Source organism: Raphanus sativus, unplaced genomic scaffold (assembly GCF_000801105.2).
Source record: "Raphanus sativus cultivar WK10039 unplaced genomic scaffold, ASM80110v3 Scaffold1445, whole genome shotgun sequence".
Lineage (NCBI taxonomy): Eukaryota > Viridiplantae > Streptophyta > Magnoliopsida > Brassicales > Brassicaceae > Raphanus > Raphanus sativus.
In genome coordinates this window covers 1-22,096 of record NW_026616756.1, presented here as the reverse complement: position 1 = coordinate 22,096, position 22,096 = coordinate 1, and the positions used below count along the sequence as shown (strand labels likewise).

The following is a 22,096-nucleotide window of genomic DNA, read 5'->3' as shown; positions in this document are numbered from 1 at the left end:
AGAGTATGAAACAATAGGGTTCAGATGATCTTCTCTATGAGAGGATGGATTCTTCTCCCTTACAAGTTGCAGATCGCAAAACTCAGTGTTCTCTTCTAAAAACTAGCGTAAGAAAAATAGAAAATAGATAGATGGCGTTTTATATGGAGGCGCCAATCAGAAGAAAAAGAGATTAGGGCAACAGGGCTTAAAATCCCGAAATAGGAGTTTCCATATTCGTCTGGAACAATCGCCGGATCACTCCGTCTGCTTGTTCCGCTTGAGAGAGAACAGTCTCGGGATTGTTCTCTTGAGTGTTCTCCGCAGGAATGCTCCAAAAGGACTTCTTTTCATCAGGCACCTTCTCTTCTTTCTTCTGCTAACTCCAGACCTGTAAAAGGTCAAAAAGGACTAGACTGACACGAATTAGTGACTTCAAACAAAAGAAAACATATATACAATGATGTGAAAAACACCATATATCAGACAGCAGTGTAAGATTCCAATCTTTAGGACAATAATCTATAATATAATGAGATAGTTGAGTCTCTCCTGAGTTGACACGTCATCACGTTTGTAGGCCCCAGCTTCGTTTTTTTTTAACAAAACCAATGGGCTTTGTTTAAGGTTCCCGGACTTCGTATTTGCTATCAATGGGCTTCGCTTTTGTTGTTTGCATATAGTTAGGACATCAGCCGTCATCATTGAGAACCTACTTCTGCGGCGATTCCTCTTCCGGCGCTCATCTTTGTTGCTGCGATCTTTATGAGGACGAAACACTTCCTCCTCTGTAACGCCTTCTGAAGTCTCCATATGTAGTGTTCTCTGAGGTAATCTCTTATTTGCCTCGAACTTTTCTTCTCCACTTTTTACGATCGTTTAAGTCTCTGAACTAACAATGAAGAGAAGGTTTTCTGTCCAAAAGCATCTTATATTCGATCAGTTTTTTTAAAGGCCGATGATTTAACTTTTCTAACTTTGAACACAGAATTCGGTGATACATGGATTCATTCATGCTGCTCGCGCCACCGTCCATCTTTATGAGGCGACCGAGACGGTTCCATCGATTTACTCCGGGTAAGTTTCTTACTTTCCTTCTTTGGCTATACGATTTGTAACCTTTCCATTGCATCTATGGAGGTCTAAGAGAGGTTCTGATTCCGTAGAGATCAATTGTCTATGGATGATGTGAAGGTTTACGATGCCGTTGTGGAGAAACCCATCAGATGCTTTCCAAATTGTTGCATATTCCCTGTGTCAATCGGTGGCTCTGGTACTCATTCATTTTTGCAGGTGTGGAGGCTGTAACGGCTTTAGGAAGCAGAGTTGACCGGTTAGAGAAATAGATCAAAGAGCTTCTCCCTGGAATCCGACACGTTGTCATCGAAGCACACAATCCCATAGACCAGTCTCTATGATCTGAAACTTTCCTCCAAAGGTCTGAGTTATCGATGCATTCTCTTGGCCTCAAGAAATGGAACCCACAAGCCTGGCAATTTTGGAGAAATAGAAAAGAGAACTGTGTCAGGTTTCTGATTGGGAAATATATACTTATGAATTCTTCTCTGTCGTGTTTTTAATGTCAGAAAGTCTCATGTGTTTGCTAAGGAGAAAGGTTGTGTGAATGATTGAGCTTTGTTTAGTGAACCAAACCAAAGTGTTTGTATGTCTACTTAACAACCGTTTACCTGTTCATTAAAGTAGATACAAGTTGTTTAAAGAAAATCAAGTTGATTTATACTTTGTAACCGCAACAAAAGGACACCCTAAGAGGAGGTTGCCATTGTCTCATTATATTATAGATTTACAAAATCCTATAGATGAAAATTATAGTTTCTGCAATTGTCATATCTAACGTGGGGATGGGTAAGTTGATATTCATAAGAAAAGATGACTTTTCTTTGAAGTTGTCATTGAAAAGTTCCTCTGCTCTATTGTATTTAATGGTCATTGTGTTTCTAAGAAACAGACAAACCAGTTGGCAGTGTAGACAATGACAGGTCTGAGTCATCTCATTTCTAAAAGTTCATTTGCTGTATGTCAAATTCCCAACGTCTAAACAGTCAGGAAATTTTCAAATTATATCCATTTTGTTACCGAAATTTTCTATGCAGGTTCGACTCCTCCCTTGCCAGAGAATCAGTACAGCTATTCGCAGCTTAAGAAAATTACCAACAAACTATAAAAAAAATTACTAATAACTCCAATAAAGTGCATGGCAAAGGAGGGTTTGGTGTGATTTATCATGGAGTTCTAAGAAGAAAACAAGTAGCAGTAAAGATGCTAAACCGAGCATCCATCTATGACATTCAACGGTTTTTTAAAGAGGTAATCTGGTTTAATATTTTGTTTCTCTGTATAACAAATTAGATATTCAGTAGTTCAATGTTTTGACCGACTACATCTACAAGAGGAGCCAGTGATCTGATACGGAGAAAACGAATGACGTATTTATAAAGTTTGCGTTTTGCTTTGATCATTGATATATGGGAAATATCTTGTGGTAAACTGTTACCAAATAATATTGGAGCTCCATGAAAAAATCATTAACTAATCTCCAAGAAAGATGCACCTACTCTAGCACTCGAGAAGGTACGTTTGCAATTGAATTGAATCTGAACGTTTATGTATTAATCCATCTTCATGAATCTTTATAGCAAAAGATACAAACATGTTATGTTTAATGTCACATTAGTTATTTTGCTCGAGTCGGTAAGGGACCAAAGATTATCAAAGTGGCTCTAAAAGACTATTCACAAGTATGAATTGACTTGAGTGACTCACAAAATTTATTAATATATCGTTTTTATTAATTTATAGAATGTTAATTTATAGAGTTTCTATAGTATTCTGATAATAGTTAGTAAAATTATATCTAAAACAACATATAAATTCTATGAAGCATATTTTATATACACCAAATAATATAATAAAATTGATTTTCTATAATTTAATTAATATATATACAGTAAATCTTAAAAGGTTTTCTAAATTAATAATTCTATAAATTAGTAAAACAGTATATTTCAAACATTATTAATTTATAAGAGTATTTTCCGTATCATACAATTATGACTTCGGCAGGTATCTTGTGAAAAGTCTTTTAGAGATTGCTCTTCGTAAATATATAGTCCCAGTTAAAGTTATAAATTAATAATTTATAAATATTAGGTTCATATAAGTGCTAACAAAACATTGAATTATTTCTTTATATTCACAATGAGAATTCTATTTTTCCTTAACACTTTAATATATTTTTGATAAATTTTAGTAAAATCATATCTAGAACTACATTTAAATTATATGAAACATATTTTATATTCATCAAATAATATAAAAAATGACATACTATTTGTATAATGTATCATTTAAATAATATATACGACAAAATCAACTATTTTTAATTTTATAACAAAGAGGCTGGATGAAGTTAAGAGAGGTGAGAATATTATTTTGGTTTTGTAATTAAATCTTGGTGAATCGAGTTATACGAATATCATGTTGTGTTTATACAAGTAATGAGTTCTTCAAGGAGCAGGAGTATTACGATGTTGTCAGATATCACACTGAAGTGATCGAAAGGAATCCAAAAGATCTGAGAGTAAGTCCAGTCCTAATAATTTTATGTGATTCACTACTGTGTACAAAGGCTTCCATATTTGATTGTTTGAATTAACAAGATATTATCATCATTGTCTTCTGGTATTTTGATGAGTATCCCTTAGTAGAATATTTTTGTTCAATATTTATCTCAAATTGCTTTTTTATTTAATTTAGTTTTCTGTAATAATACATTTGCTTGATTGTTTGCCAATAAAAAGATTGGGTCACATTATTAGTTTATCAACAAAAATGACTATAAAATAAAATTCATTAAGAAACTTATTTTTGGTTATGGATTTTGAAGCATGAATATTAATATATTTCATTACACATTTTTATTTTTACAAAGAGTGTCTCTCGAGCCAAAGCTTCTTGGATGCGTTATCTTTTTAACAACTCACGTTGACATATTTTAATTTCCATTTAAGTTGAAAAATTAACCAACTCTCACTACCACAGCTAAGCCCTAACTTAATATATCTATTCGTCGACCAAACTAACACAACCAAATATGCACAACAAGAAAATTCAGAATTCTCTTCCCATGTAGATTAAAGGTAGGCCGCAAGATCACCGCCAACTTTTCAGTTATATTATCTTCTAAATTGGGCTTATAGTTTATTCATACCATTCCGTTTTTTCTTCTTCCAAAATAATATATTGCACTGCATTTTTGTCCGGTAAAGCCCCAACAAACACTTACAACCTACTATCTTCATTTATCAACATTTCCAACAAAATAAAATTTAATTTCTAGCATTAAGACTATACCTATTATTTGTAAATATAACCATAACAAATACAAAACATCGTCAGAAAAAAAAATTAGCATGTTCATCAATACCATGGCTAAACAAAAACTTCACAAACACCGCAACACATACATACATTAAGATAGACCAACAACTACGTCTACGACCCCCGCGCAAGCGCGGGGGCTCCACCCCTAGTGTTTTTAGTACCAGTCTCGGTGTGATTATCAGCCTTTCCTTACTGTTAAAAGGCCTCTGTTCTTAATTGCCTTTTTTAGAATACATTTTTCTTCTTTACTTCTACTTTTAATTCATCACAATTACGTAGCTGTTTTATTTATATAGATAAACATTTCTTTTCTTTTTTTCTTCTCTAAATTCATAGAGGGAGAATGTTATTACATCATATTAAATTCATCATTTAAATTGGTCTACCAAACCTCTGGTCCTAATCCAGCGCAAACCAAAAACTGTTTCTCTCTCTCCCTCTGTGATCAAAGGTGTTAATAACATTGATTGAAGCAGAAAAACAAACCTTTTCGTTTGTCTTCAGTTTTAGCCTTTGGAGTTTCTCCACATTCGTCAAGCTTGGTAGCCATCAAAGAGCTTGTTCCAGGAGAATCCGGTGGCAACAGTGAGTTCTTAGAAGCTAGAATCCTCTGTGGAATCGCGGATAAAGCTGGAGATCCAACTTTGGAGAGATAGTTAAGTAGTAACTGAATGATCTGAGTGAAGCTTGGTCTCGCATTCGGATCCTCATTCCAGCATGATGTTACAATGACGCCCAAATCCTCCGGTAAACTCTCAGCGCTTGGCCTCACATTCTGCAATAAAAAATATGTCAAAACAAAAGTAGTAACAGTGATGCCAAGACAAGCAAAAAAAAAAGGGGAAGTGGGACATGCTTTAAAGGCGGCTGCATATGCTGCTTGGAGATTGGACATTCCCTCAAAAGGCAATTTGTTGTGTAAAAGCTCCCAGAGAACGATTGCAAAGCTATATGCGTCCACTTTATTGTTGTAATGCTTCTTCTCTCCTAATCGAAGAGTAACAGTGCTATACAACTGAAACATTCACAAAGATTGTTCTCTTTAAGTAATTGAATGGAGGAAATTAACAATTTGACCCAAAAAAAAAAGAGAAAACAAAATATGTCAAATGATAAAAGAACCTCAGGTGCCATCCATCGGTATGTTCCTGTCTCAGCAGTCATCATCTCAGTTAATGACTCTTCTCTTGCTAATCCAAAGTCTGCTAATTTTACTGTTTTGTGGTCTGCAGTTAAAAGCAAATTCTCTGCAAGATAAAAGGAAAAGATCCTTTTAACCACTCAAGACCAAGATTAAATCTAATCATAACCAACAAGAATATTAAAAGCACTTGAAGCGTGTGTGGTGTCAGACAAAAAAGAAAGAAAGATTCTTTGTGATCGAGATCTGAGCATGTGGTTTCCATGAAACAAGGTGTTTTTTTGCTAATATTTTAAGTAGAGATCATTGAATGATAGAGACATATCTGTTTAAAGAAATGGTATTCTTTTTAAAAAAAAAAAAATTTACCAGGTTTGAGATCACGGTGAATGATCCCATGGGAATGCAAGCATTCCATGCCACGAGCAATATCAAGCGCAAAACCAATAGCCACAGGAGTCTCCAAACAAGATGGTCTCAAGTTCACGAGATATTTACGCAGTGTACCGCCTTGAAGTAGTTCTGTAACTATCACCATTACAGGCTCCTTGCAAGCACCAATGAACTGTTTTCACAAGACAAAAAGACTTATGTTTTAAGCCCATTCAAAAATCACTTATAGATCTCAAAAAAAAAAAAGAAAAAAAAAACAGAACCTTAACCAAATTCTTGTGTTGAACTCGTGAGAGCATTTCTACTTCTCTTAGAAATCTTGAATCCCTCTTTGCAATTTCTTCTGGCGTTTCTCCTCTGTGAATTATCTTTATAGCAACTGTCTGATTCTTGTATCTAATCTCAGATCCAAAGCACGGTAAAAATCCATTAACAAACTCAATTGCCCAATAATACCCTTTTTTACAAATGCAAATCAAGAACCAAGAGTCTACCAAACAAACATTCTGTTCATACTCCAATTTGAATTACATAGTCAAATACACAGAGATGAGTTTACTAACCTATGCTTCACTTCCCAAATATCAAAATCTCAATAAGTAAAAAAAAAACACAAAAAGAAGAAGATAAAGGAGCTTACTTTCCCTCATAGACTTTGGCATGAGCTCCTTCACCAATCTTTGGGCCAACAAAGAGAAGTTGAGGATCAATTTCCCATTTGGGTTCTAATCTGTATCCATTCAGAGAATCCATAGCAAGCATTTACCCGAAGCACAAGATTAACTTCAAACCTTACATCAGAGCACAAAAGAACCACATTCTCTCTCTATCTGAAACTACCAAAGACTTTGCTTTTCTTTTTCTCACTCTCTCCTTCTTGATTTGTAGTTCTGAAGATTTTAGAATGGCTCACGAAAGCAAAGAAGAGAAGAGATAAGTAATGGCTAACATGGCCTTGATGAGGCAAAAGCAAGTATCTTCACATGTCCGTAAATTAAGCATAACTCTTTAGAGAGAGGAGAAGGCGACACCAGGCAAGCTCTCTCCCAACTAAAAAAGGTTTATTTATATGAAATATATATTAAAATACAGAGTAAATAATTCTTTTTTTTTCCTTGAAAACACAATGGATAAGAGAAGAATCTCGACAAAAAAAAAAGTGAGAAACAGAGGAAGAAATAAAATACTTGATCTAATAAGAACCTAGATGAATTCACTTGTCTCAAACTCTTTTGCGTTTGGAGGTTTGTTTAACTTATCCTTGATGGTGGTGATAGCAGAGCTTTCATCTTGATGTGAAGACTGTGTGGCAGGAGAGAGAATGAGAGAGAGAGAGAGAGTTGTGTATGGACAATCAGGGTTTGATGGATCTAGAAATGTAGTTAGACGGTAGCACATAAATATTAGAATTTTAATTAATAAAATAAATATGTTATGAAAAATATGATATAGTGTATAACCTAGAAATTAAAATTAAATTGAAGTAGTTTACAACATAAAAAAAACATAGAAACCTAGTTTTATTAAGTTATATTCTCTCATATTTTGAAATTTCATTATGTCATCTTCTTTTCTAAAAGAAAAGTACTATTTTTATCTACTACAAAATGATTATATTAGGTCCATATATTCCAATTACTCTTTTTATTGTTTAAAGTAGTTTATTTAAAGTATAATATAGTTCTAAATAATTATAAGGATATTAATTAAAAATCTATTTTAACTGTAAATTTAAATTTAAATTTTAGTAATAACAAAATCTGTTGAGCAAAAATCTAACAAAATCTTTTTAAAAATTTAAATATTTTTTAATTAATGCACTGATTAATTTTTTAATTGGTAGTATAATATTATTATAAATTAATTTTAATTAAAAATTTATTATAAACAAATAATAAAATTATATGCTAATTTTATAAATATAGTCTATATTATATTAAAATAAAAGTAATAAATGAATTATATACTAAAATTATATTAAATTGGTGAACAATTATATTTTGAAAAAAATACTTTCATTTAGATAAATAAATAAAAGATCATTTACCGTTTAAAGTGATTAAAAATATCATTAACTTTTAAATTGATTAAAATTTGAAAATTATAGGTAATAATTTTTACAAAAGATAAAATTGTTAACATATTTCAATTTTTATATTTAGAAGTATTTATTTATTTTTTAAATTGACGACAATATGTTATTTAAAAATATTATATACAAAATAGTATAAAAACTTTATTTTTATAAATGAAAGGTTAACCGCTCGAATGTGCGGATCAAAATCTAGTTTGTTATTTATCAAAGTGGTCTTTTTCCATATATATTAATTAGAGATGTTATAAAAATGGTTTAAATTTACTAATAAAAAAATAAGCAGAGGTACTCGTGACAACAAAGACGACTTCACTCCTCCGTGTAAGGTTTCATCAAGACCCATGAGGAACTGATGCAGTTTATCTTCCTCACACTCTTTTCTAAGCTCTTCCATGGTCTTGGCTTTCTGGTAGTCAGCCAAACTCCTCCACAGTTGAGAAAGCTTTCCATAGTATGCTTCGATAGCAACTGTTTTTGGCGACAATTTGCCAACTCTATTTTGAGACGTTGAACTCGTTGCCCAATTCTTGACTCCAAAGCTCTTCTGCATGTGTTTCCAGATTTCATGGGAGTTGTCGATATGAGCCATGGAAGCTGCAATGTTCTCATCTATCGTCAACTTCATCCAAGAGACTACAAGAGCATTGTGGGCAATCCAATCCTCATAGTCTTCTGATTCTTCAACCGGTTGCGGGATGGTTTCATCCGCAAAACCAAAATTCTTTCTCGCTTTCAAAGCCAGTCGCAGGTTGGTGGACCACCCGTTGTAGTTAGGTCCTCGCAACGACGGCTTGGAGATGACAGTTCCTGAATTATCACCCGCAGTTAGGTCATAGGGTCAAATCGTTCGTCTTGTTTCAGTACGAGTCGGCATCGCAGAAGTAGTAAGGGCCGATCTTGTATCAATTTTCTTAAACCAGAAACATCAAACAACACAACTCACAGCGGATTGAGTAGTTCCAGAATCGATGAGCCAAATCTTGTAGTTTAGATTTGAGATTCTGATACCATGTCAAAAAGATTTCAGTAGTTTAAGATGTTCTTCTTGTTTATTATGTAAGAGAGGCAACTGCCTTATATACAAGTGTGTCCTAAGCCCATTTACATTAGCATATACAAAGTATAATAATTCAATATGGTCCAATACTGTTTCAGCCCTTTAGTTGTAGAGGTTGTGAGGCTATTGGTCTCGGATTGGTTAGTTCGCCGTTGTGGCATAGCTGCAACTGCCATAAGCTTTTGGAGATTATTATGGTTGATTTATGTATGTTGTTTGGTGTTTCACTTCGTCCATGCCTCGGTTCCAGCTGGCTTGGGTCTGTTTATATTTTGTTTGTTTTTACTTCAAGTGGTGAAGAAGCAATGTTGAAGAGAAATTATTTCTATTGGTTTTGGTGCACGGTTTAGTCATAGTGTTGATGGGCGCTTTTCTCCTTTGGCAGAGTTTAATCCGGTTCCAGTATAATGGGTTGGGCCTCCGGCTCATATTTGTGTGGGATGTCACAAGATTAAATCATATTTTTCCTTATCTTCTTTGCTTTTTCCCAAACTTCGATTTTGGTGTCTCCTCAGTCTTTTGGAGCAATATAAAAATCAAGTTTGTGTTTCAAATCCTAACAAATCTTGGCTTTGAATGGAAAAAGCTACAAGTCTTACATATTGGTGTTCTCAAGTCAGCTATATTTGACCTCTATAAAGCAGGGACGGACCCAGAAGTTTGTTAAATATGGGGCACATTATGTTAGAAACATAAAATACAAGGATATTTTTAATATTAAACATGTGGCACATAATGAAATTACAAGTGAAATAAGGGTATTTAAACAAATTTTATACTGAATTTTTTCAAAAAAAAAGAAAGAGAGTGGGGCACATGCCACACCTTAGTCCTACCTAGGTCCGCCCCTGCTATAAAGTTCTCCTGAATCAGGAAGGACAGAGTTATATAATGCTCTCCTCGACAAATGGTACCTACTGGTATTGTTCTGGTTTTGGTAGTTGATTTTTTCCCCATTTTTTTTCTTTCACTACAGTGTCAGTATGTGTTTTCCTGCATTGTAAAGACCAGTTTAGTCATGAACTTTTTTTAGGGCCCTTTTTAATTTTAAGAATGAATCAAGCGTTGATAAAAAAAGATCAACAATATGTCCAAAATTATGATTATCTTTTAATAGTATAGGACATATTATAATTAAATATACAGTGTGTTTGAAAAAAATATCATATTTATATTTTATTTTCATACATCAACATTATTTTTTATTTGAACACTTATAAATATAGTTTCAAATTTAGTTATTCTTTAATAATGAATTCCCTACTATGTCCTTTTATACAATTTTGTATTCATTTTTTCTTAAAATAATTTCATTTTATTGTAAACTTATAACTAAAACTATATAACTTTGAAATTTTTTGGGCTGATAATTAATTGTATTTTTGTGCTGCTTTTCATTTTTTGTACCATTAAATGGTAGTTAATTTACTGATTTCAAACAAAATAATAATATAAATTAAAATAAATTATTAATTATTATTAATTCAATATTTACTATAATAATCTATAAGTGGAGAGTCAATAACTAATAATGACTCCATGAATATTTACTTTTCACACCCGTTAAAAAATACTAGATTTTGACCCGCGCTTTTGAAGCGCGGGATATTTTACGATGAAAAATTTCACTAATAATTTAACAAATATTTTGGTTCTTTTTAAAGAGTGTGTATTTTAAAATATTTTTGCATTTAAATCAGTATTTTTTAAATTCAACCCGATTGTGATCATACCGTTAATCCGGAGATCTGACAATTTAATTTATGTTTTTAAAATATTCATATTAAAAATCACTAAAACCCGAGACTAACCGATTGAACTGATGGATGACCGATATGTAATCTAATTAGATTTAAATTGTAATATTTTCATAATTTGTAATCTTATCATCGAAATTTTAAAGTTCACTATTTTGTAATTTATGAAATTATGACGTTTTTACAAAATTTTAAAGAGAAAATGATAGATATAAAATAACTAAGATTAATTATTGTATTATTTGGAAACATTGATAATAGTATAAAAATATATTGTTTGGAAACATTGATAGTAGCATAAAGAAATAAGTATATTGTTTGGAAACATGGATAGTAGTATAAAGAAAGAAACATTAGTGACTTAATGTATGTTTAACTATAAAGTATAAAGGTGTATTTAATTTAAAAACTTACAAAATAAATGTTAGGTCCAACATAATGTTTCTGTTTTAATAAGATAGATATTAAATTTTAATATAAATATATTATTTAATGTGATTAGTTATTTCCCATGTTCGAAAACGCGGCCGGATTGGCCGATTCCGCGCCGGAAAAACGCTCGGCGGAGCTCCGCCACCGCGATTTTGCCATAGTCGGACTAAAACTCGGTTCAGAAAAAAAAAAGTCTATAATCCGTCGATTTCGAGTCAAAATCAGTAGTAACTTCTTAGATCTTCAATAGTTTAGTGGTAATAACAGATAAACTAAGTTGAAATGAAGTAAATCGCAAAAAATGGTGTTTATGTTGAAAACACAGAAAAACGGCCGCAGAGAATTAGATTAGAGCTCGAAGAAGAAGAAGAAAATCAAAATTACATTTGTACACTTCTTTAAAAAATGATAAAAGCATACAAAATGTATGTTTGGGCCGTCGAACCCGGGTTTCAAGCCCATATTAAGCTACTCTAACTGCTGGGCTAAAATACTTCATCTGTCATTTGCGATATGAATATTATTTAAGGGAATGTTGTATAATTTTTATTTTAAATCTATTTTTTATTAAAAAATTATTCCCCGTGTACTCCTCGATTTATTCCCGTTTTTCTGATTACTCGCTAGGCCCGGATGAGCCGAACGCGTTCCGCCTAGCAACTTTTTGAACATGGGTTATTTCATATAATTACCAATAATATCCTAATATATACAATATTTTAACACTTGTATTTTATTACTATTAGTAAATAAAACAGAAGGAGTATAATTGTGTGCTCTTTTAATTATTTTGTAACTGTTGACCAATATTTGATCTCATAACTTGACTAGAATTTAGTGAACATTTGAAGAATTCCAAACACACACATATATAGATACTAGAAATTTACATTTGACTATAGTAAAAACAAAACCGAATATCATTCACAAAAGGAATAGTTTCAAGTGATATACAAGAACCAGGACTATTTGGCGTTAGTGTTGGGTTTCGGCCGGCTGGACATCCTCAGATTTAAAAAAAAAAGATTATATACAAGGATAATATGTAAATAATAAATACCCTCTAACATCAGACTAACCGCGAGGATCTGCCTCACTAATCAGAACCCTGACCAAGCACATAGCCACGTCCGTCGTTATCGTCTTCCCCCGCTTCGCCAGAACACGACGGCGTGTACCCGAGAAGGCCAGCAAGACGATCACCGTTATCCAAGCTACCATAGTGGCCCGTGCAGCAGTGACAAGTATCAGAAGCGACAAAGCTGCGACTAGAACGAATCCCAAAAATAGAAAGAGTTGGTAAGAGGGTGGATTTTTGGCTGATTTTGCGGTGGAGATAGTATAGAATGAAGAAACGAGGAGAAGACATGAGAGAGTAACGGTGGTTGTCGTTGCTCTGCTTTTGCGGAGATCCATAGTGAATGTGATATCAAAAGTTGGCGTTTTAATTTTGTAGTAAACATTGCTCAATGGAACTTGAATGAAAATATAATAATTGACTGGTAATTCATTGGAAAGCATGTGAGGGCACATGGGAGAGGTTGAGTTTTATGGGTTGTTTAGAAAATAATTCCTGAAGTAGGAGACACATAAAGGCATTGGGTGTCTATTTTGTTTTCTGTTTTTATTTTTTGATATAAAATATGATTTTTAAGAACTATGGCCAAGAACATTGAACAGACAGACGCATGGGAAAGGTTGAACAAAGGAATGCTCACTTATTTGGAAAACTCAGGAGCAGTGTTGTTCGGCTTCTGAATTCTGATCGATGAGGATTATCTAACATGGGCAATATATAGTTTCATTGTTTGTCAGAAGGGCACTAAAGTTTCCATATTTTCTTTTAATAACAGTGTATGTTTTCATACTAGCTCTTGAAACCTAAAAACGATTATCTAATTTAGAGAATAATCAAATAATAATTAAAGAGTTTTGTTGCCAGAAATTCTGTTTATTAAAATGTTTAAGCCAAACTGAGAAAGAGATACTAAATAGAACTTTAAGAGAATATGAACTAGTAGTCGATAGTTTGAGAGTTCGTAGTCATTTTCTCTAACCACCCTCTTTCCTTCTCCATTCAATACGGTATTTATTGAGTTTTTCTCCTCAATTTCTTTGTTTTCGTAGTGATCATGTCAGAGATTCGTTCGGCAACAATCATTGTACTTGTTGTTTGTAAAGGTCTGTCAGCTACGTTTGGCAGTATGCCCATACTATAGGTAGCTCACGGTTCAAGTTGTTTCTTCTTGTGTGATGGATGTCTTTCTTAAACTTCCGGATGCGCTGTCTCATGTTTGTGGGCTTTATTCGTCTTCATCCAACTCGCGTGGGGCTGGAGGCCCATCCTCCAACAATAGCTCCTAGTTATGCACGTTGATGCGCGTTAGATGAGATATATCTACTAGGAGTGAGTTGGAGTGTTGAATACGCTTTGACATATGACATGTAAATGATTTATTTTTTTCCGTGAAATGAGTTCTAGTATTCTTTAAATATCATGTCGTGTTTTCACTAGTCATCAATTGCACCGCCAGGATGACCATGTCTGCTCATCTCTCTTTTTGTGGCCGCCCTCTTGCTCTTAATTTTTTTCCTTAAGTCCCTCTCTTATCTTCTTCTCTGTCAGACAAAGGTATTTTTCTCCTTACTATATTTGTTTTCGATTTATGTTTGTTTGTTATGTTCCTTGGATAATTGCTTTGATTCTTCTCGCTCAACGTCTCCCGTGTCTCTCTGATTTTCACTTCTTTTTTCTGAACCTTTTATACTTTCGTGTTCTTTTCAGATGGACGGATTTCTTGCGTCATAATTTTGTTATCATGGGATGGTGGATGCTTGTTATGACGATGGTTCTCTTTAAACCGTCGTCGGAGATCGCATCGGTGGACCCGATGACGGGTCTGGCTGCCCAGAATCTGATCCTTCATTTCCTCCTCCATTGGGGGAAAATATATAAATCTTGATGCAGCGTCTGATCCTAGTTAAAATTCTGAAGAGAAGGAGCAGGAAGACGGGGAGGGCTTTTTCGACCCATTGTTTCTCAACAATGATTTCTTGACAAAACTGGGCAAAAGCACAATTGTTCCCTCCGACCTCTTAATGATAGTCACTTCTACAGAGGAGAGGCCTTGGACGCCTCCTTTTGGATGGGTCTAGATGCATGATTCCTACTTCTCTCTATCAAGATTGTGGTTTCCTCTTCCTCGACTTCTCACTTCATATACTCAGGCTCGAGATATCACTAAGTTGCCTCCGGCGGCGTTTCAGAACATGGTTCTGGGCTAGTCCTTGGTGCCGAGGCTGGCATTGACGTTGATATTAGTTTTTCAAGTTAATATCTCAGCTGAACACAATTTTTGATGTGATTCTTTCTCCATGAGCATCAAGGAGCTTTGCCATTTTAGAATGGCAAGATGTCGAAGGCTTATAACTAGAAACCAAGGTACTTCTTTGTGTGAATTACACCGTCTTCAGTCAATTGTTGGGGTCAAAATTGGTTACGACGAATCAATGCTTGAAAGCTCTCGGGAAAGATTGTTCGAACTCTTACCAAACGATTCATGAGCAATGAAACGACCACATCACAGTTGGATGAACCTCACCTAACTCGTCATCAGGCGAGTTGGATCGACCATTTCCAACTCGCCTGATGTCGAGTTGGATCAGTTCCGACCAACTCGCCCATAGGCGACCAGCTTCTACCATAGGCATTAATATACAGATTGTCCAATTATTTTGACAAATGCCTGATGATACTGATGAAGATCATTTTTAATTTATAATGACTACATAAAAATAAATATTGTTAAGTAACCATTGTGTGAATATCCTAACCATGGTCATCAATTTGTTGAGGAGATAATATACTGTCATCCAGATTAATGCCACTTTCTTCTAAAATACGTCCTAAAATATTTCTTTGACAGTGAAAAAGAATGTGACAATGTTTATGCCACATTTGTATCTGAGTCTTGTCCAGCGAAATGTCAAGAGAGTGATTGGACATTTGCAAAAGATATATCTAGAAAGTTTCATGACGTTCTTCAAGTCACAGAGAGCAGATGGCAAAAGATACGTGTATACAGATCATATGAGTCTCATTACAGCTAAAATCTTACAACTACAATTTTTGTAGCAATAAAATTTCTACCTAAAGCAAAAAAATTTGCAACTTCAATTTACAGCAAAAAACTTAAAGATACAACATTTACAAGTCAGACCTTTTTTTTTTACAAGTCAGACAGACCTTAGGTTACTTTACATTGCAAAGTTTACTTGTTGTCCCAATTATATGCATTTCAAATTCTGAAGAGTTCAAGATGCAATCGTCACTTGTTATGAGAATAACTATTAACAATTTTTTTTGTAGTATTGCTTTAGCTTAATCATTAATATTTATAGTATAATTTCGTATAAACTTTGAAATCTAATATACATTTTACATTAAGATTCCAAAAATCCATTAAATAACATCGATATTAGTAATCATAATTTCAAATCTATACATAATATTTTCTGAAATAAATTCATCTAAATTTTTTATGTAGATCAATTGAAATATATGTTTTGAAGAAAATGAACTAAATCTCCATGAATAAATTATTAATATTATTTATTAATTATTTTATACTTTATAATTAATAGTTCTTTTCATCTTTACATTATTGATTTATGGAGTTTTTACTATCTGCTTATGTTAACACGTCTATGGTAAAATCATATACATATTGAAGTCTAAGAAAATATCACGTGTCACACAAGTCACAACGGTTGGAACACATCCCAACTCTAGCTAGTGATATAATACTACAAGGTCATACTTTTAACTTTTTCTCCACTTTTGTGACAAAGAGGTCTACCAAACAAGATTGTGCAAATATATAGAACATTTAAAATATATATATTGCATCCTACTCATCCTCCGGTCACATTATTCTTTTCGTTTTCGGTCAGATTTGCTCAAAATTGTAAAGCGTCCAAATTGATAATGATAAGTATTAAGAATAGTCCAAGTCTTGGAGCCAATTGTTGTTTCCACGACTACTTTCCCCCAACTGCATCCTTTCTATGCACCAATCCTTTTTTCCTCTCTATAAAAGCTCTACAAACTTTGGTAAGTTGTTTAATAAATCAATTAAAAAATTCAATTCATAAGAAACAATGATACGATGCCACGAAACACAAGAAGAAGGAGATTGGTCTCATGAAGATCATCAAATATCTATTTCGCAAGCACTTCATCAATGTATCGCTACTCTTGTTGGTAACACATCCTCTTACATTTCATCTCTAACCCTTGCAGGAAAGAGACTTTACACAGGCTCCAACGACGGAGTTGTAAGATTATGGAATGCAAGCACGTTGGAAACATTAGCCGAAGCGACAAGCAACGGCGATGTAATAACAGGAGAAAGAGGAGACGGAGGAGCAGTGAAGTCTTTGGTAATCTTGGCTGACAAACTCTTCACAGCACATCAAGATCAGAAGATACGTGTCTGGAAGATAAACGACGTCGTTGAAGGAGCAGAAGCTAGTAATAAAAAATACATGCATATAGCAACGATGCCAACGATGAGTGACCGTTTGGCAAAGTGTTTGATGCCTAACAACCAAGTCCAAATAAGGAGGCACAAGAAAGCCTCTTGGGTTCACCATGTAAACGCGGTTTCCGGTTTAGCCTTGTCAAGAGATGGAACACTACTTTATTCTGTCTCATGGGACCGGACGCTCAAGATCTGGCGAACCACAGATTTTAAATGCCTAGAGTCCATTACAGACGCCCACGACGATGCAATCAATGCTGTTGAACTGTCCGAGAATGGAGATATATACACGGGATCTTCTGACCGGAAAATTAAAGTGTGGAGGAAGAACCTCGATGAGGAGAAAAAGAAAAGGAAGAATCATTATTTGGTTGCAACATTGTCAGACCATGATTCGGGTATTAACGCGTTGGCATTAACCAGTTACAATCTTTTGTATTCGGGTGGATCTGACGGATCAATATTGGTGTGGGAAAGAAACGACGAAGGTGGAGACATTGCTGTTATTGGGGTGCTGAGAGGTCACATGGAGTCTGTTCTTTGCCTTGCTGTTGTTTCAGATATAGTCTGTAGTGGCTCTGCAGATAAGACAGTGAGGCTGTGGAAATGTTCTTCTACGGATTATTCGTGCTTAGCTGTGCTGGAGGGGCATGGAGGACCGGTTAAATGCTTAACTGGAGCCATTCGTGATTCCGGTACACAATCTGAGGCTTCTTATCACATTTACAGTGGAGGACTTGACTCTCAAGTTAAGGTTTGGCAGATTTTGGTACCAACCTTGTAAAAAAGTTTTTAAATAAATTAAGTTGGATGGGATACAAAATATGTGTCTTTTTTTAGTAATTTGTTTCCTCTGTTGATATATGTTGATCCGATTTCTTGATGAGCTTATGTTTTGGGATACTAGATGGATGAGTGTGGAATTGTGAGATGAGCATGTTAAATTGAATAAAAGAAGAGAGCTTCTATTACATAAACTCGGGTTGACTGCGAGTCTCCTGTTTCTATTACATAACAATTCAATTCCTAACAATTTGGTCTCGACAGAATCTAATCGAACCAAGTAGGTATAAAATCTTTGCTAAAGTAATTTATTATATTGGTGCAATAGCATATAAAATATGCAAAAGTGGACAACTAGCTTGTCTTTTCGGTATTGTTTATATCGACACTAATTAAGGGAAAATGCATAACTTCATGGCATTTGCTTTCCACAAAAGTAGGGTTTACATGTTAATTATCTCTTAGAGCATCAACACTGGTTACAATTCTATAATAGTCTCCCACAAATATTAACAATGATATATAAATATATTGTAATTAAAATTAATCTGTAAAAACATAGATTAAATAATACAATGACACTTGTAATCAAAAACTCTCAATTTTATTGCAGAGTACTTTTGCAAAGGGACGTTTCTAGCTAATTCTCCAACAATTCTTCTCTCTTGTGCTATTTGTATTTGCTTAATTATTTAGTTCTGCAGAAACTCTTGGAGATACCATCCGTTGCAGATGGCTTTATTTGCTCCAGTTGTATCATGTACACAATACTGAAACAGTAGATTTAAAAAGAATATAGGTTTTGCTCTAGCCTCTATAGATCTTTATTAAAATAACAAACTTAGATAGAAAGGTAATACTCTCTGTTTCTTTCCGAATAAATGTCACTTTGATATTTTTACACAAAATTAAGAAAATGACGAAAATATATGTATGTTGTTATTAATTACATATTTCTGACCAACAGTATTTGAAATAAATAAAATTATTTATTGGAACCAATGCAGTTTACAATTAATTTTCAGCTTAAAATAAATATAATTTACATTGAAATTATAAAGTAATACTTTTTATGTAACAATAAAAAGATGTTATAATAACATTTATTGTGAAATAGAGAGAGTATTTCATGAATAGTATTGATTTTGTGCTGGGAAATAAAAGGAAAGTAAAAGCATTTACAATATCAAAATCAAAATATTTATAGATTAATATCATAGGGATGCAAGAGGAGACTTGCACGATCGCATTCGCAACTCCCCAAATTGTTTACATCAATGCTCATATAAAACAGCACACATATAGAAGCTCTTTAGATGGTTTTTCCTTGTCAAAGACTCAACAGTACAAAACAAAACAAAACATCATAGAAACCATTCGGACAACCAAAATTGTTTACATCTCTATTAAAATATACTTTTTTGTGTAATCGATAAATTTAGTGCGGATTTGTCAGCACGGAATGCCCATTGATCAATATATTGTGTCTCTTTTATGAGCACTCGTGTTCTTTATGGTAATGTATTGGTTTAATCAATAAATAAAGTTCGTTTTACGTAACGAAGTTGGATTTTATGTCAGACACCTAACTTTCAATACCCAATCCTATCCACTAAAAAGACAAAAAGGTTTATTGAACGAGAGAGTAAATAATTACGAGCAAGGAAACGAACACAAAGAAGCAACAAAAGCACATGTCTACATAGTGGGGATTTGATGTCATACAATATGTATACTATTCTCATTTGGTCCAACATTGTGGGATCTTTTAATATTCTCCAAATTTTGACGTAATTAAATAAACTAGACATGGTTTAGTTAGGTATACAAGTCATATTGCCCAATGTCTTTTTCAATATCATTGTTTCTCATATTATAATAGGTAATATGCCCTTTTACTTCCAGTTGCATAAACATTATAAAGCTGAGCAGTCACAAAGAGATGAGAGATGTGAATGATTTTCTGCCTTTTGATTTGGACTTAGCAATAACATGTTCCTACGCCTCAAATTCACAACACAATATATAACTACAATTCTATAGGTTAACAGATTCGGTATTTTATGTGATTTTATGTTATATTATAGGTCATGGTCCCATGTGCATGTGACAAACTAGTTTTTCTACTAATGCTTGGTCACCTCTGTTGTAACAGGAAATCTGGAGTGAGCTCTCAGTTTTTCCATCAATTAGGATGCTCGAACAAATGGCATCATTGTAGATAGAACTAACGTAAAAGAATCAATACTAGTATTTCAAGAAAAGAATATGCTTTGTCATTCAGAGGCCATGTCTACATAACTGAAACTCCAAAGGAAGTTTTATAAATATTGCTTTTCAAATTGTTTACAAATCAAGGTTAAAAGAAAGTGATGAGACATCTTTTACAAGGGTAATTTAGAAGGAGTACCTGCTTCACGGGGATACTTTTGTGGGGTGGAATGATCTTTGCGACATACAACAGTTGTTCGTTGTCCATATGGGCTATGTGAATCCACTACATAGTCACAGAGATAAATCATTCCAAACAAGCAGATATACAAAAAAAAAATATTGATCTATAAAAGATATAAAATAATATATATCCATAATTATGTTGAAAGTTCTCCTGGTAGTACCAAAATCATATCACAATGCTAAGTTCATGTCTCCTAAAACACTTTGTTTCTACTAATTCATCCCAAATCTTATAATCGCCACATTAATTTCTATTTAAACGGGAATCATTAGGCTAACATTAAGAGTACAAGTTCGAAGAACTTTATCAGCGTTGTGAGTTGTGAGCATATATATATAGGCCACAAAAGAAAACACACCTGGACTAATTTGTAATATGGAGCCACCCAACATGCGAACCGCATTTTCTGCATTTTTAACTTCCTCCTGTTTATAAATTATTCATGAAGAATTTAGGTTCTAAGGAAATCAATCTACAACGGAAAACACTTAATGAGAAAAGTCTTACCTTAGGGTCATGACCCTTAGCAGCTACAAACAATCCACCAATCCGAACCAGAGGAAGACAATATTCAGCTGAAAATTTATAACAAAAAACAAACAACTCAAAACAACTTTGGTCAATTAAATAAGCAGCTATGTTTGTAGCATTATTCTACTTGAAAAATTGTGAAAAAACGGTACCTAAGACTCTCATCTCCGCGACAGCTCTTGCAATAGCCACATCAAACTTCTCTCTGTACATAACATCGTGCCCACAACTCTGTTCTACATCAAAAGTTGGTCAATATAATTCATAATCCACCTTACTAGCTATTGTGTCACAAAAGAGTAATAAAAAAAAGAGGCACAGCTGTTGGGTGAGAGATCAAAACTATACCTCTGCTCTGCCCCTAACGATTTTAACATTTGATAGCCCAGTGACAGTAACGACGTGCTCCAAGAAAACACAACGCTTATTTAGAGACTCCAGTAGAGTAACTCTCCAATCTGGATACAAAGAAGTTGGCTTTTTTCAATAAATCAAGAAAATACAACATAACCATGGTTTGAGCATAATAAAGAGCACCTGGACAAGCAATTGCTAGAACCAACCCAGGAAGACCTGCACCACTTCCAACATCAATTAAACTGATTTGGTCACTGGACTGCAAGTTGTAACAAGTCCTTATAGGAGGCAATATCGCAAGAGAATCTTCAATATGCCTCTCCATGACTTCATCAGCTTCTTTCGTTGCCGTGAGATTCATTTTCTGTACATTTCACAAAACCAATTCAAATCTTTACTCCCAAATTGAAATAGAGACAAAACCCAACAAGTTAATTCCAGCAAAAGACCTGGTTCCATTGGAGAAGGGTATCGACGTAGAGATGAATTTGGTTCTGTTGGGTGGGATTGAGGCTTTTAAAACATGATGTTGTCGTGCTTACGGCGGCGACATCGACGCGGGTGTCGGAGTGAAATCTAGTGCGAAGAAATGTGCGCGATTTTGCGCCTTGAAAGTGTTTGTTAAAATGTCTCAGAGAATGAACATGTGACACGCATGGGCTCGTTATTACACTCTTCCAGGGAAAGCAATGCATTTTTTTTTTGGGTGTTCTCCGACAAACTTGCGGGATGGATAACTTATGAATCGATTTGAAATCCAATTGGGAATTTGATGGAAAATTAATTGAAAAAGAGTCATTTACTTGAACATTTTTAGGGTTTTTTTTTTAAATTACAGTTTGTTATAGACTATTTCCCTTTCATATACAGATAAAAAAAATAAGTGAGAATTGAAAAAAATGAACACTTTAATCTTTTGTTTGTCACAATAGGATTTATGATATTTTTGGTAATTCTAGATATATTTTACCACTCATTTATGGGAAAATAGTAAACTGAATTTTAAAAATACAAAAAATATGAAAGCTATTGGAAATATAAACATGACAATATATATGTTTAATTTCTTTAAAAAACAATTGGAATCATATTTTATTTAATCTTCTATCTACAATTTTAATACACATATTTTTGTAATCTACTTAGTCTATAAATCAAATTCTAAG

At 33.8% G+C, this 22,096-nt stretch overlaps 4 protein-coding genes and 1 long non-coding RNA gene across 6 annotated transcripts; 2 read left to right on the top strand and 3 right to left on the bottom strand.

The window, feature by feature from the left end:
- The first annotated feature begins 648 nt into the window (after positions 1-648).
- LOC108837213 (uncharacterized) lies at positions 649-1,704 on the top strand. Of its 2 annotated transcripts, none has more exons than XR_008941188.1 (3): positions 649-809; positions 968-1,056; positions 1,174-1,704. It is a non-coding gene; the product is annotated as an uncharacterized LOC108837213 (long non-coding RNA). The 2 variants fall into 2 exon arrangements; XR_008941187.1 differs by having other exon boundaries at positions 1,146-1,704.
- A 2,940-nt stretch (positions 1,705-4,644) lies between these two features.
- LOC108838367 (serine/threonine-protein kinase STY13) lies at positions 4,645-7,284 on the bottom strand. Its single transcript, XM_018611316.2, has 6 exons — positions 6,558-7,284; positions 6,181-6,313; positions 5,894-6,089; positions 5,506-5,630; positions 5,240-5,398; positions 4,645-5,158 (listed from the first exon to the last, which is right to left on the bottom strand). The coding sequence occupies exons 1-6, from the start codon at positions 6,677-6,679 to the stop codon at positions 4,838-4,840; spliced, it is 1,056 nt and encodes a 351-aa protein (XP_018466818.1). The 5' UTR covers positions 6,680-7,284; the 3' UTR covers positions 4,645-4,837.
- A 4,876-nt stretch (positions 7,285-12,160) lies between these two features.
- Positions 12,161-12,950, bottom strand: LOC108837162 (uncharacterized). Its single transcript, XM_018610231.2, has one exon. The coding sequence runs from the start codon at positions 12,789-12,791 to the stop codon at positions 12,333-12,335; it is 459 nt and encodes a 152-aa protein (XP_018465733.2). The 5' UTR covers positions 12,792-12,950; the 3' UTR covers positions 12,161-12,332.
- Positions 12,951-16,322: 3,372 nt separating this feature from the next.
- LOC130504236 (protein JINGUBANG-like) lies at positions 16,323-17,684 on the top strand. The gene has a single exon (XM_056998834.1). It carries the CDS (start codon positions 16,419-16,421, stop codon positions 17,583-17,585), a length of 1,167 nt encoding a protein of 388 aa, XP_056854814.1. The 5' UTR covers positions 16,323-16,418; the 3' UTR covers positions 17,586-17,684.
- Positions 17,685-19,885: 2,201 nt separating this feature from the next.
- Positions 19,886-21,711, bottom strand: LOC130504237 (uncharacterized). Its single transcript, XM_056998835.1, has 7 exons — positions 21,380-21,711; positions 21,111-21,294; positions 20,922-21,031; positions 20,726-20,804; positions 20,550-20,617; positions 20,401-20,467; positions 19,886-20,081 (listed from the first exon to the last, which is right to left on the bottom strand). Exons 1-7 carry the CDS (start codon positions 21,623-21,625, stop codon positions 19,969-19,971), a joined length of 867 nt encoding a protein of 288 aa, XP_056854815.1. The 5' UTR covers positions 21,626-21,711; the 3' UTR covers positions 19,886-19,968.
- Between the last annotated feature and the right edge of the window lie 385 nt (positions 21,712-22,096).